The sequence below is a fragment of the Marmota flaviventris genome, chromosome 17 (assembly GCF_047511675.1).
Source record: "Marmota flaviventris isolate mMarFla1 chromosome 17, mMarFla1.hap1, whole genome shotgun sequence".
Lineage (NCBI taxonomy): Eukaryota > Metazoa > Chordata > Mammalia > Rodentia > Sciuridae > Marmota > Marmota flaviventris.
The window spans coordinates 55,237,613-55,251,190 of record NC_092514.1 but is presented as its reverse complement, the minus strand read 5'-3'; the positions used below and the strand labels follow the sequence as shown (position 1 = coordinate 55,251,190).

Here is a 13,578-nt window from a genome sequence, read left to right as displayed (position 1 = left end):
GATCTGATTTAGACAGTTTCACTTACCATGGAAAAAGTGTCTTTCTGTCATCCTAAAGTGGTCCCCAAGGCCCACTGTGGAGTCTAAGGGTGACCTCAGTTCCTGTATTAGCTCAGGAACTGATGGTCATAACCGCTGCCTTCCAATGTCATTGTGAGAATCCTAAGAAATGGTGCTGGAGGAGCCGTGTCTGGGGCAGCACCTGGCATTCAAGAGACATTCAGTAAGTGGCCATCTCTCATTCCCCTCTCTGAGTCTGGGTTGACTGGCTCAGGGTTTAGAATGTGATGCTCTTAGACCTGTACTGAAGGCTTAATCCTGGAAAGAATCAGCCTAGTCAAAAAGAAACTTTGGTCCCCAGCTTCCAATAACTCCCCTAATTCTCTATCCCCCAAAGTAGTGGTCCTAGAGGCCTGAGAGAAGGAGCCTGTGGCTGGTGCAGTGCAGGCACCCCTGCTCAGGAGGAGCAGCTTGGATACCTCCGAAAGGAAAGACTAGAGGTCCTCAGAAAACCTCAACTTTGGCCTCGCTGGGTCTTGGACTGATGGGCAGGGGCTGCTGGTGTGGAGTTAACTTGCTGGGAATCTTTCTCTGCCCTGGTGGCTCAGGATGTTATTCTTCCCATGCAGATGTCCCTGAACTCAAGTAAAGCTTGCTGCTTCCCCTGGCACCAAAGAGTGAAGAAGGGCAATTTGAGCCCTTGATGCCGTGGAGAACCTTCTCTGGTTCACCCTTGTATCCCACCCTTTCCCAAGGGAGGCACTTGGTCTCTTCTGACCCAGCTGAGCTGCACAGTGTCCTCTCCAGAGACCCGGGTCAGCCTGTTTTTCACCTCTCCCAGCCTCCAGCAGAACCCTTATTTCTGCCTTTAATGATCACACAGGGAGCGTAGGCCAGCCTCTTCCAATACCCACCCTCCACCAGCCTCTGCTTCAAAGTTGAGGCCCCTGAATAATGGGGAGCCTGGCGAATGAGTATGAGTTCCTCCAGTTCCAGGAATGCCACGGTAGCAGAGTCAAACAGACTTAAAAGTCATCAGAGGTCATGCGTCCCTGCACACCACACACACACACACACACACACACACACACACCACATACACACACACATCTGGGCAGCTGTGGCCTTGATCCCGAGAGCTGGTCCTAAAAAAGGTGGGGATACACAAACATCCTCCCCTCCCTCCTGCACCTGGGGAGCTTGACCAGGAGTTGAGCCCCTCCTAACTGTCTTCAGAGACGTACTGAATAGGGGACATGAAAGTGGAGGGCTTCTCTTCTGGTCCCCTCACTTCTCTAACTTTTTAACTCCCTTGCAGGTGCTCCAGTGGTTTCGACCGCTATCGCCAGGAATGGCTGGCCTATGGCTGTGCCCAGGAGGTGAGAAGCATGTGTGCTCTGCTGTGACGTGGCCCTGTGCAGGTGAGGGGAAGGAGGTCTGCCAGCAGGCCCCTCCCCAGGGAGCTCTTTTCAAGGTGTCTTCAGCCTGAGGTGTCTTTATTCTCTCCTCCAGCTAAGATTTGTTTTCCAGATTGCTCTGAACCAATTAGACCACTCTGGAAGGTTTTAGAGGACTCTGTGGGTCCCCAAGACAACTGCTTCTGGGGACTTGGCTTTCAGCAGGCAGCTCCTCGGGAACTCCTCTGGTGCCTGTAGAGGCAGGGCCTCAGTCCCAGCTGGCTCCTGCAGAGGCTGTGCACCTGCCGAGGCTCTAGGCCTCTGGCTTTTGAGGGAGGCAGTCATCCTGGGGGTGTGGAGGGTCGTTCCAGGCACCTCCCACTTAGAATCCTGACCCGTTCCTTCTCATTACTAGAATTTTCCAGCAATGATTCTGGGTGGGGAGCATCCTGCTCTCATACCCTGGGCTGACGCAGAGCTCACTGCATCTTTCTTTGCTCCCGTCCTCTTCCTCGTCTTGCAGTGGGAGCGCCTCACGGCGCTGCCCTACACGTGCTCTTATTTAACTCGACCTTGAAGCTGGAGGCCAGTGCCCCCCTTGGTCAGAGGGGAGAGTGTGAGGAGCAGGCCTGCCTCTCACAGCTACGAGGCTCTGGACTCAGCATTTAAACATGAACCCTATAGGCCCACTGCCACGCCCTCGCCGCGACCTCTTTTATTAGTCCAGGCGGGGGAAAGCTGTCTTTTTCTGGCCTTAAAAAAAAAAATCTGTCCAACCTCCCCTTTCTGACGTTGGCTGTGCTGAATGTCCAGATTTGCTCTATTTATTCAAGATTGGCCTCTCAGCTCCTTCCTTGAGTAAGAATTTGAAGCAGCTGACTGATAAATTGCCCTGTAAGATAAGACACTTGTAGGATAAAGTAAAGGGTTTTTTTTGTTGTTGTTGTTGTTCGTTTTGCTTTCTTTTTTTGAACTGGAGTCTCCCTAGGTTGGCCAGGCTGACCTTGAACTCCTGGGCTCAAGCAAGCCTTCATCTCAGCTTTCCCAAGTGGTCAGACTAAGTGGAAGGTTTAAATGCATCCAGGGCCCAACTCTAGCCAGGCAGCAGTGCGGGGGGGTCTCTCTTCTAGGCAGAGGGCAGTACGTGCGAGGACTTCCAGGATGAGGACCACTACTCGGCCTCCCCTGACAGCTCCTTTGGCCCCTTGGACGGCGACCTCACCACCACTTCCTCCTCCCTCTTCATTGACAGCCTTACCACTGAAGGTAAGGCTAGAGCTGGGGTCGGCTGGCGGGGGACCTGGGAAGAACCATTGCCTGAAGCACTCACTGGCCCTCACAGGGACCATCTCATGGGACAGACATTGCCCTGCCCTCTTATAAAGGACTGAAGCCCAGAGCGCTTAGTTCACTTGCCGGTGAGCAGCAGAGGCAGGTGTAGAATGGGCTATAACCACTTGGGCTATAACCACTGTGCTGACCTGCATCAGAGCGGGGGGTGGAATTCACTGTGGAGAGGGGAGAATTAATGTCCCAGCCCAGGGCCAGGCATTTCTATAAGTCACCTGGGTCAATCTTGATAGTAATCCTCACAGGTTCTGGGAGGTCTCATTCTTACAGCAGGTTTGAACTTAAGCCCCACACTAAGAGGTGAGAGAGAGGTTGTTTGATTTTTCTGTAACTTAACTTTGCTTCTGACTCTCAGACCCCACTTGGCAGGAGCTCTTCTGGCCTTGGCCCCTGCTCCAGCAGAGGGTCCAGGTGGGCCCCTGATGTCCTCCATCTTGGGTTGGTGACCATTCATACTGCCTATTCAGACCAGGCAGTTCCCGGGCTTCTTTGCCATCTCAAGGCCTCTTGGTTGAAACTGCCAGAGGTCCTGGGTAGTTTCCGGCTCCCCGTCCCCTGGGGGCTCTGTGCAGCCTCCTCCAATCCAGGAGCCCGAGATCTTTTAGATTCTCCCAAATTCCTCCAGGATTCTTTGCTTATCTCTGAGAAATTCCTCTCTTATCCTTTTTCCAATATATCTCTTCTAGATTTGAAAGCCCCTTTCCCTTAAAGAAAGCCTGAAGGATTATGAGCTCTTAGCCTCCTCTGAGCCAAACACCTGCTTAGAACGAATAACAGATAGGAGGAAAGAAGTAAAAAGTTAGTATTTTAAAATATTTAGCCACCATCCTAATTTACCGATAAGGAAATAGGCTTATAAGGGGCAAAGTAGGTGACTCAGGCCTACATGAGGTGCCCCCACCTTTCTAAATATTGCCCGGTGAACTGAAGAACTAAATCAGGGTCTCCTGGCCAGAGTGAAGTCACAGAGGAGAATGAGATATGAGAGAAAGAGCTAATATCTTGGGGGACTAGCCATGTGACGGGTAGGTTGCTACAGTCATGTACAAATTAATATTTAGTCCTCCTAAACATTCTGGATGTTGATATTGTTATGTCTCCATTTTATAGAGAAGATATTAAGACTCAGAGAGATAGATGACTTGCCCAGGGCCACCCAGCAGGAAGAGATGGAGTCAGGTCTCATCTGGCTCCAAAAGCTCCTTCCCCTTGACCCCACTGCCTTTTTCAGTGCTGAAAGAGATAGAAATGGTTGGTGACAATTCAGGGAACAGGGAATAGAGCCAAAGGTGGACACGTGAAGCAGACTTGGGTGGCTTGGTCACCCTGAGGCTGCTGGGAAATAGCAAGGAGCTGGTTGAGACTCAGGTACTAAGAGCTGAGGTGCTGCTGCTTCCGGGGATTAAGTGAAGAGGAAGCACAAAGAGACCTGGCCCTTGGGGAGTTAGCAGCCAAGTGCAGGGGTGACCCTCCAGTGAAGGGAAGCTCCACCAGAAGGAAGCAACCCTTGGCCAGTCTTCCTCAGTCTACCCTGTGCTTCGAGGGCACGCTCTGGCTGGCACTGGGCTGGGGGTGCAGACAGCTCCCTCACCTCACTCAGGACTTTACCATCTGGTCGAGCCACAGTATCAGAGACTGAAGGGGTGGTGATGGTGGGCACAGAGAGCCCAGGACACAGCATCTGGGGGCCTGTTCTAAATCCTGACTTGTAATAACTTGGGATTGAAGGGACTGGTGCTCTGTCGCTACTGTGGTGGCTGACCCTCACAGAGGCAGCAGATTCTGTTTGCCCATTTTGTTGTCTGGATCCTGCCAGACCAGGAACTGGCCTCACTCCTGCTGTGTAACAGTTCCCAACAAAAAGCATTACAGTAAGTGAGGACGATTATGGCTCCACGTCCTTCCAGGCCTGGAGGAGGTGGCTAATATTGTCAAGAACTTTGGGGCTGGAGAGGTGGCTCAGGGGTACAGCAGTTGCCCTGTACCCTCAAGGCCCTGTGTTTGATCCCCAGCACCACATAATAGAGTTCTTTTAATGATGACTGCCCCCCACATGCCTAGCTCTCAAGGCATCTTGACAGAACTGAGGCCAGGTGCCCGCCTGCCCGCCGCACATGGGCCACTGTACCCAGCTGGTTTGCTACTCTCAACCAATCAAGTCCTTTTTTTTTTTTTGTTACTGGAGATTGAACTCAGGAGCACTCAACCACTGACCCCAGCCCTATCACTGTGGGGCACTTAGGAGACAGGCGTGGGATGGAGTCTGTTTGGTGCAGTTCATCTTGTGGAACAGTCTGTAATGGAGAAATGTTATAAACCAAGGGGATGCAGCTTTCCTGGGGGACGTGCAGAGTCGGAGAGCAGAGAGGACCAGGGGAGAGGAGGCCTGGGGGCTGGACTCCAAGTTCTTCACTTGCAACTGAATGCTGCCCACTCCAGGGGGCCACACCACCTCTGAGTGGCAAATTACTGGCACAAAGCCCAGAAGAGCTGTGTGTAGTACAAGGGCTCATCTTATAAGCAGCTGACAGATCACATTGGTAGCAGCAAGAAGGGACAGGTAACTACAGAAAAATGACCTCTCATTCGATAAACACTACATGCACTTCTTCCTCTGTGAGTTTCATGGGATGATACCTCAACCCATTAATTAGGGAACCAATTTGCATTCCATGGAGTTCTGGCAAGATGGCAGCTGGGAACCAGTCCTTGGTGAGTAGGAAAGAGGCTGTGGTGGGCCCAGTGAATCCACCTTCAGTGGCTCTATGGGAGGGACTGTGACAGGCACCATGTCCTTTTGTCTACCAGAGGTAAGTGTGGACCAGGCTACAATGGATTTTCAATGGTCTATATTCTCATGTTCTTCTGAATCAAGTTATGCCCAGTGATATTTAGGTTATTTTGGTCAGTTTTTATTAGCCAATTCATTGTTGTCAACTTGCAATAACAAAATAAATGTGAAGGGCTGGGGTTGTGGCTCAGTAGCAGAGCGCTTGCCTAGCATGTGTGAGGCACTGGGTTTGATCCTCAGTACCGCATAAAAATATAGATACATAAAATAAAGTTGTTTTAAAAAGTAAGTTACTATTTTTAAAAAATAGGTTTGAAGTTCTGCTCAAAAAGTTCTTATTTATTGAAATTCTGGAAGAAAATTCACCTGTAGAAATCTACAATTTTATTTTCCTTTCAATTTTGGGGAATTGCTTTTTCCTCTTCTTTTTTTTTTTTTTTTAACTAGGGCCCCACACATGCTAGGCAAGCACCCTACCACTGAGGTACACCCCCATTTCTTTTTATTTTATTTTGAGACAGAGTCTTGCTAAGTTGCAGAGTCTGGTTCTGAACTTCTGATCCTCCTTCCTCAGTCTCCCAAGGAGCTGGGATTATAAGCATGGGCCACTGTCCCCGGTTAGTTTACTACTCTCAACTGACCAAGTTTTGTTTTTTGTTTTTTGTGTTTTTTTTTTGTTGTTGTTGTTTTGTTTTGTTTTGTTTTTTTGGTTACTGGGGATTGAACTCAGGAGCACTCAACCACTGAGCCACATCCCCAGCCCTATTTTGTATTTTATTTAGAGACAGGGTCTCACTGAGTTGTTTAGTGCCTCGCCATTGCTGAGGCTGGCTTTGAACTCATGATCCTCCTACCTCAGCCTCCCAAGCTGCTAGGATTACAGGTGTGCGCCATTGTGCTCAGCATCATGTGGGTTTTATCTATTTTGACCCAGAGTCTCAGGCATGCTAGGCATGTGCTCTATCATTGCTACATGCCTATCATTGTGAGTCCTCCATTCTCCCACCTGTTATTCCTCGAAGGCAGGGACCATGTCTGTTACTTGCAGTGTCACCAGCACCTATTCTCAAGGCTCAGCCCACAGTAAATGCTCAATAAATATTTGTTGAATGAGTCAATAATTGACAGGAATGTCAGCCCGACTTGCTCTGGCCTTCTACCCTTGCATTGCTGTGAGACTCTAAGAAAGTCACCTCCCCTCTCTGCACTTCAGCTGAACCAAAGCTCCTAAAATCCCATCCAGACCCAGGGAGACAAAAGCATAGTGATTCCACTAATCTTGCTCCTTTGTCTTCTCTCTTTGAAGATGATACCAAGTTGAACCCTTACGCAGGAGATGGTGAGTATAGAACCACCTGCCCTCTTCCCTGTACCCCTGGGTCTGCCCTACCCAAGAGGGTGCACTGAGCCTCTTTTTGTGGCCAAGAGGAGGAGCAAAGCAGCCAATGTGAACGGCCCAGACCTCCTGCTAGGTGGGAAGGCAGGGGGCACTCTGGGCACAGGCCCCTAGATTGAAGGAACATGTCTACCCAAACATTTCTATCTTAGTCAGATCCTCCAGAGGTTCCTCCTGGCCTCCCACTCTTGAATATTAGCTGCCCTGAAGAGGTGGGAGGGGAAAGTCTGAGCCTGGGCAGACATGGCTGGTGGGGCCGGTGGCCATGGCCCCCCCTCCCCATGGGCCTCCTAGTCAGCGAGCGGAAGCAATTTCTCTGACAAGTTCCCTAGTGGGTTGGCCCACAGCACACAGAAGTTGTCCCATCATAAGCTTTGCAGAGCACCAGAAGGCAGGTTCATCCAGCCTCGGGGATGCCTGGGAGGATAAGCTGTGGGGTGATGGGGGCCCTCCTCCCCTGCCCATCGCCTGGGGCCAGCTAGGCTCTGCTGCAGCTGCTGTGAGGGCGAGGCGCCCCTTCCTACTGCAGGCCAGAGGTTGTTCTCTGATTCCCTCAGGAGAGGTTATTAAGGCAGTGCAGTTGGATGCATCTTCCACCAGAGAGGGCGCCATTGCTCCTCTTCAGGCAGCAGGAGGGACAAAGGGAGGCACAGAGGGAATGTTGTGGGTGGAGGGCTGCACATCCAGTCAACCAAGTCCTGCCTGTGAAGTCACCAGGGTGGCAGCAGGTTGTGGGCTGGTGGCCAGCAGGTCCGGGAGACTGGCTTGTGACATGTGTTACCTCAACTCTTCCCACCTCTTGGCATGGGGGCACTAGCCAAGCTCTGCGGTGCCTGGATAGCTTCTCTCCCGAGTTTCCTCAGCTTACCGAGTGACAGAGAGCAGGGGCTAGGAGGACAATGATTTTGAACACGTCCTATTAAAAGCCCTCACCCTCTGTTGCCTCCCATTTCGCCCACTGGTGTGTAAAAAGGGCTCAAGATTTCTGTGGCTAACATACTCACCTGTCTTCTCCACCTTGTCATCCCTACAGTCCCCAGGTAATGTCAGGGAACCAGGCTGCCTAGGGCTGGCCCTGGACTGGTGTGTCCTTGGGCAAATCGCTAACCTTCATTTCCATTCCCTCAGTCACACAGGAAAGAGTGGGACTGGAGGGGCTCCCAGCTCTCTGGTCCGTGGAAACTTCCGCTCCTCCTTGGGATGCATTCCAAACACTGAGATGTCCTCGGAGAGTGCCTGCTGACTGTTAGATCTCAGGGGACCTAGTCCGTTCCATAGAGCTCAACTGCGTGCCCATCATTTCGCCTAAGAGCTGAGGACACAAAGATGAATAAGATCCTGACCCTGCCCTCCAGGGTGTCTCAATTTGGTTGACAGTGACAAGTAGAAATATCGTCCTTTGCTATCATAATAGTTGATACTTATTGGGTCTTCTAAGATGCTCATCATGTCCTCAGTGATTGATATGACATCTCATTTTAACCCTCACAATAATCCTATTAAGTGTTATTGTTGTTATTATTACTGTTGTTGTTCTACAGAAGTGATAATGGAGGCACAGAGGTTAATAATTTGCCCAAGATCACGTAGCTAGTGCGTGGCAGAGGATAGATTTGAACTCAAGCAGCCAAATCTTAGATCCCAAACTCTTAACCGTCACATACCCTTTGTGAATTCTTTAAAGGTGGTTGTGTGACACAGATGTTCAAGAGAACTTCCCTTACGATCCTTTGGCATTTGAACAGCTTTTAAGTGGTTTTGGAAAACCTCCTGAGAGGTGCTAAGAACAACGTGAATGCTGTACTCCTCCCAATTCCGCCAGTTTCTGTCCCACCTTTCTCATGTTTTTGATAAGTGGACCCAAAGGTCCTGTGGACTCTCATCTCTGGGACTTTTTTAGAACCCAAGACTCCATGGCCCAACTTTTCCTGCTCCCCTGCAGCCCCTCCCTACCCTAATGGTCTCTCCACAGGTCTCCAGGACAACCTGTCCCCAAAGACAAAGGGCCCCCCTGTGCACCTGGGCACCATCGTGGGCATTGTGCTGGCCGTCCTTCTGGTGGCAGCCATCATCCTGGCTGGTATTTACATTAATGGCCACCCCAACTCTAATGCTGCGCTGTTCTTCATTGAGGTCAGTGTAGAATGTGGTCTCGGTTCTGCCGTCCACTCTGTATCAGGGATTCCAAGGCCATTGGGTACCCACCTTTTCCCCTTGCACCTCTCACACATCACCTGCCTGAGAAACCTACACCAGCCCCCTCCTGGCACATCTCTCAGTGGTTGGTTGGTGCCCTTTGTGCCCATCACCCCCAGGGTTCAGCCTCTTGGCTCTCTGTCCCTAGAACAGCCTGTCTGCTTTTGTTTCCCCATTTGTGAAACTAGAAAAGTCCCCAGAGGAAAGATTGAAGGCCAAAAATACTATATAGAGCCCATTTAGCAGCTGGGCAGCCGTTCCCTAATGATTTATGGTGTCTCTTGCCCAAATTGCAGACTTGGGACTTATTTGGAGCCATAATAGAACCAACCTCTTTTGCTGCTGCTTTGGATTTTTTTAGATGACAAATGAAAAGTGGAAATGGTAATGAGGGCTGTGCTCTCTGGGAGTTTTAGTTGAGGATACTGCGGTTCCAAATGTCCCAGAATGCTGAGGGGCCAGCCGAGGTGCCACACGGGAAGGAAGACTCAATCCCCAGCACTCTGAGCCACAGAGTCCAGCAGCTGCTGTCCAGCCTTCCACTCTAAGCTGGGTTATTAGCTCCCAGAAGATATGGCTCATTTCATAGAATTAGCTGAGTGTTTACAGTGTGTCCATGGTTTTTGCTAGGAGCTGAGGACACAAAGATAACTAAGATACTGTCCTCGCCCTCCGGAAGGCTGCAAGCCAGGGGTACCCTTTGGGAATTCCTTAAAAGTTATCAGAGAGAACTTTCCTTATGCTCCTTATTAAAAAGGATCATTTCAAAGCTTTTCAGAGGGGCATAGCCATGGCCCTCTGGCATCTCAGTCTCCTCTGCACAGGTCACAAACTCACTGACCTTATGGGTCCTCATCAGTCTTTCTGAAGTCTTAGCCTATCTGGGTATCACCTGGGAACTGAAGATCCCCAGGCCACAGGGACTCTGATGGAGTAGGTCTAAGCTGGGCCCAGGAACCTGCATTTCAGTAAGCCCCCGGTTCCCTCTGATGCAGAACCTGTGCTGTCTGGAGGGTTATCTTGGCATTTCCAGAGCCTCCCAGATCATTCCAGTCATCTCTGATCCATAGCTCAAAGCTTCAGCAACAGTTGTGTAGACCACACAGTGAGGGATCAAATGTTCTCCTTCCAAACACTGGCTCCAGTGGTCAAGGGGTGACAGTGGGGAGCCTTTTGGAGAGAGTGGCCCTGACTATCACCTGGAGCCCAGTGGGTCCCAGCACCCCAGAGTCCTTATAAGAAAGAATTATGGCACTGTCCCTTGGTGGTGGGGTCCCCATGGAGAGATCATGTCTGCTGACTCTGTTTCTGCCCCCGAATCCCCTGCAGCGGAGACCTCACCACTGGCCAGCCATGAAGTTCCGCAACCACCCCAACCACTCTACCTACACTGAGGTGGAGCCCTCGGGCCATGAGAAGGAGGGCTTTGTGGAGGCCGAGCAGTGCTGAGGCCAGGCAAGAAAACCCAGGATGGCCATAAAAGATGCGCTGTGCAAAGAGAAGAAGTAACTTTTGCAGGCCTTCTCCAAGTACCTGGGCCCAGAAGAGGAGATGGGTGGCTTGTGGTGCTGGGGCCGCAGTTTAGCCCACAGCCCAGCTAAAGAGGGGGCAGCACAGCAACCATGGGGGGGTTTAAAGGAACAATCACCTAATCTCATCCTGTTTAATAAGAGGGGTCTCCCCTTGGTTCTCTCAATGATCTACTCTCTAGCTGTCCCAGACCTACCTCCCCACTGGAGGTGGCCTCATGACCTTCTGGCCTCTTGAGGCTCCTGTGTAGATCACAGGCTCACTAAAAAGCCTGGGGCAGGACTGCTGCGTTCCAGGGCCTAGACTCAAGAGCTGGTCCTCCTGGCTCTGGAGGCAGCGCACTTAGCCCCAGCTTCTGTGGCTCTGGAAGCCAAAGAAGGGGTTCTCTCCATCTGTGAAGATCTAAGCCCTTAGGACATGTCGTCGTGGGAGAGAAGCCAAGTAAGAGGAAAGGAAGAAGGGGCTGGGGCTGGGGCTCAGCAGCAGAGTGCTCATCTAGTGCGTGCGAGGCTCTGGGTTTGATCCTCAGCACCACATAAAAATAAATAGATAAAATAAAGGTACTGTGTCCAACTACAACTAAAAATAATTATTTATAAAAAAAAAAAGAGAGAGAGAGGAAAAAGACGCAGCTGTGGGGAAATCTGCATTTCAGACTTGGCTCCCTTCCCAGGACTTGTGCATCTGAGCAAGCGCAACCTACAGCCAAGCTTTGCGCCCAGGTTCCACCTGGCGGGCTGAGCCCTGGGTAGCCCACGCCCCATGTGGGGCTCCTTTTCCCATCAGTATGTCTGGTGCCCATTTTATCCACTGGCCTGTACTGCGGTCGGTGCCAGTAAGTACCTCTAAAGGCAGAGCTTGCTTAGTTCATATTTTTCTTTCTCTGAACTGGATTTCTATAGCCATTAGGGACAAACGGGGGAACTTGAGGATTCCTTGACACCCACCCAGCCGGGGGGATCTTCTGTTGGCATCCTGTTGAGCAGCAAAGCTGCAGGGCAGGTGAGATAGAGGAAGCTGGCACCAGAGGGAGAATTTTCTACCTAAGACCTTGACCTGGAAATGTCCCACCATCTCCCTTGCTCTGCAAGAAGTTTTGGGGGCAGGGAGTGCAGACTCCCAAACTCAGCCTGGTTTCAGGGACTTCTGTCCCGGAGAGGAGCCAGGGCTGCTTCTGAAGGGCACTGGAAATTAAAATCTAGAGCTCACCCTCATTCTAAGTGGAAAAAAAAATAAAAAAGACAAATAAATGTTAAGTCACAGTATCCAGTTAGTCACCCCCTTTGTGCCGGTCACTGGGAGGCTGCAAAGGAAGAGTTAGAGCATCTGGCAATTCAGTGTGTGTGTGTGTGTGTGTGTGTGTGTTCTGGAGGGGTGGGGGTAGGCAGTGCAAATAGCCAGACGCATGGGAAGCCTTGACGGATGGTTTTCTAGCTGCTTCACGGTTTATCTGCAGTCAGGACTTTAAAGACAACCAGAGTGGAAGCCCACTGGTCCTCTGTCCTGCTTCACTAATAGGAGAAGAAAGGGCTGGGAGAGGGGGTAGGGGAAGGGGAATCCGCATTTGAGAAAGAAAAACGACAATGCAGCAGAAAAGAGTTCTTTGCAAACTTCAGAAGACAGAAAGATGGGTAATGCTCTCCCAACAGTGGCCTGCACCCAGACCTCCGGCCGTCTTGGCTCAGACTCAGTAGCAAAGCATCTGTGATGGCCATGCCTAAAATGTCCAGCAGGAAGCTCCTGCTGTGGCCTACGGCAGTGGGCAGCACCATTTGCCCCACTCCCAAACTCCAGCACAGTTTTTCCCAGTGTTCAGTCACCCATTCTGGATTCCTGAAGGGAAAGAATGTTGACAGTGGAAAAGGGGCCCGGTGACCGGGAGACCTCTGCCCCTAGCCACTGCCGGTGGAGAAGGGATGCCTTGGCCCTGGCCACAGAAACCTGGATGACCCCTGGAGTGTCAGTGGCGAGGGCAGTGGAGCTGTTAAAACCAAAGATGAGGGCTGGGGCTGGGGTTGGGGCTGGGGCTCACTTGGCAGAGCGTTTGCCTAGCATGTGTGAGGCACTGGGTTCGATCCTCAGCACCACATAGAAAAAATAAATAAAATAAAGATATTGTGTCTGTCTACAACTAAAAAATATATATATTAAAAAAAAAAGAACTAAAGATGTGTCACTAAGTGAGGCCTCTGGACAATAATAGCCCCTGGACATTAATGGATTTCTCAAGCCAAAACACTTAGATCAAGACTCCCAAGAAACAGAGCCAAGCACCTCATAGTTGATGCTGGGCCCTGGCTATCCTCGGGGTCTCAGACAAGATAAGTATTTCTTATACAGACCCAGGCATTGGACCCCAAGCTTAGAGCAGGTTAATTGGGTAGCAATGGTGAGTGTTTTGCTTCAAGAGTGAGTGACCAGAGGGAGACAAGGGTCTCAGGGTCACTGCTCGGAGTCTGGCTGCCCATCTAACAAGACGAGGGAGTAAGTACCTCAGATACTGTGCACCACCAACCAGATTTCCAGGCCTTTCCACCCCACAGGCATATATACTCTCCAGGGAAAGCAGGTGACTGGCAGGTGCCTCCTCTACATGGCATCTTTGGGGATCCTGAGGGGTCAGAGTCCACAAAAGTCCATCACTAACAGGAAGTTCCGACACTGTGAAATAGGACCGTGAAGTTTTCCATGTTGCTCAGAGATCAGAAGGTTTTAGGAAGGCTCTGTTTTGTATCAGAACCCTTAAGAGAGCTAAATGAAAAATGGGAATATGAAGAGGAATGCAGAGGCCACCAAGTTCAAGAAGACACCTAGAATCAGGCTGTGAGCACAGCCTTCATTCAGCCACTCCTAGATCTGTGGATTTGTCCAGTAAGGGCTGTGGGGTTTCTGATCCTAAAATACAAGTCACGTGAGCC

The 13,578-nt window shown here is 50.8% G+C and overlaps 1 protein-coding gene across 1 annotated transcript in view; it reads left to right on the top strand.

The window, feature by feature from the left end:
• The window catches only part of Plxdc1 (plexin domain containing 1), a 62,577-nt gene extending 50,652 nt beyond the window's left edge, over positions 1-11,925 (top strand). Inside the window, exons 10-14 of the mRNA XM_071603178.1 lie at positions 1,319-1,379; positions 2,528-2,663; positions 6,845-6,877; positions 8,907-9,067; positions 10,460-11,925. Of these exons, the coding sequence (XP_071459279.1) occupies positions 1,319-1,379; positions 2,528-2,663; positions 6,845-6,877; positions 8,907-9,067; positions 10,460-10,579 (511 nt within the window). The 3' untranslated portion in view covers positions 10,580-11,925. The remainder of the gene's footprint in view (positions 1-1,318; positions 1,380-2,527; positions 2,664-6,844; positions 6,878-8,906; positions 9,068-10,459) is intronic.
• Positions 11,926-13,578: the final 1,653 nt, after the last annotated feature.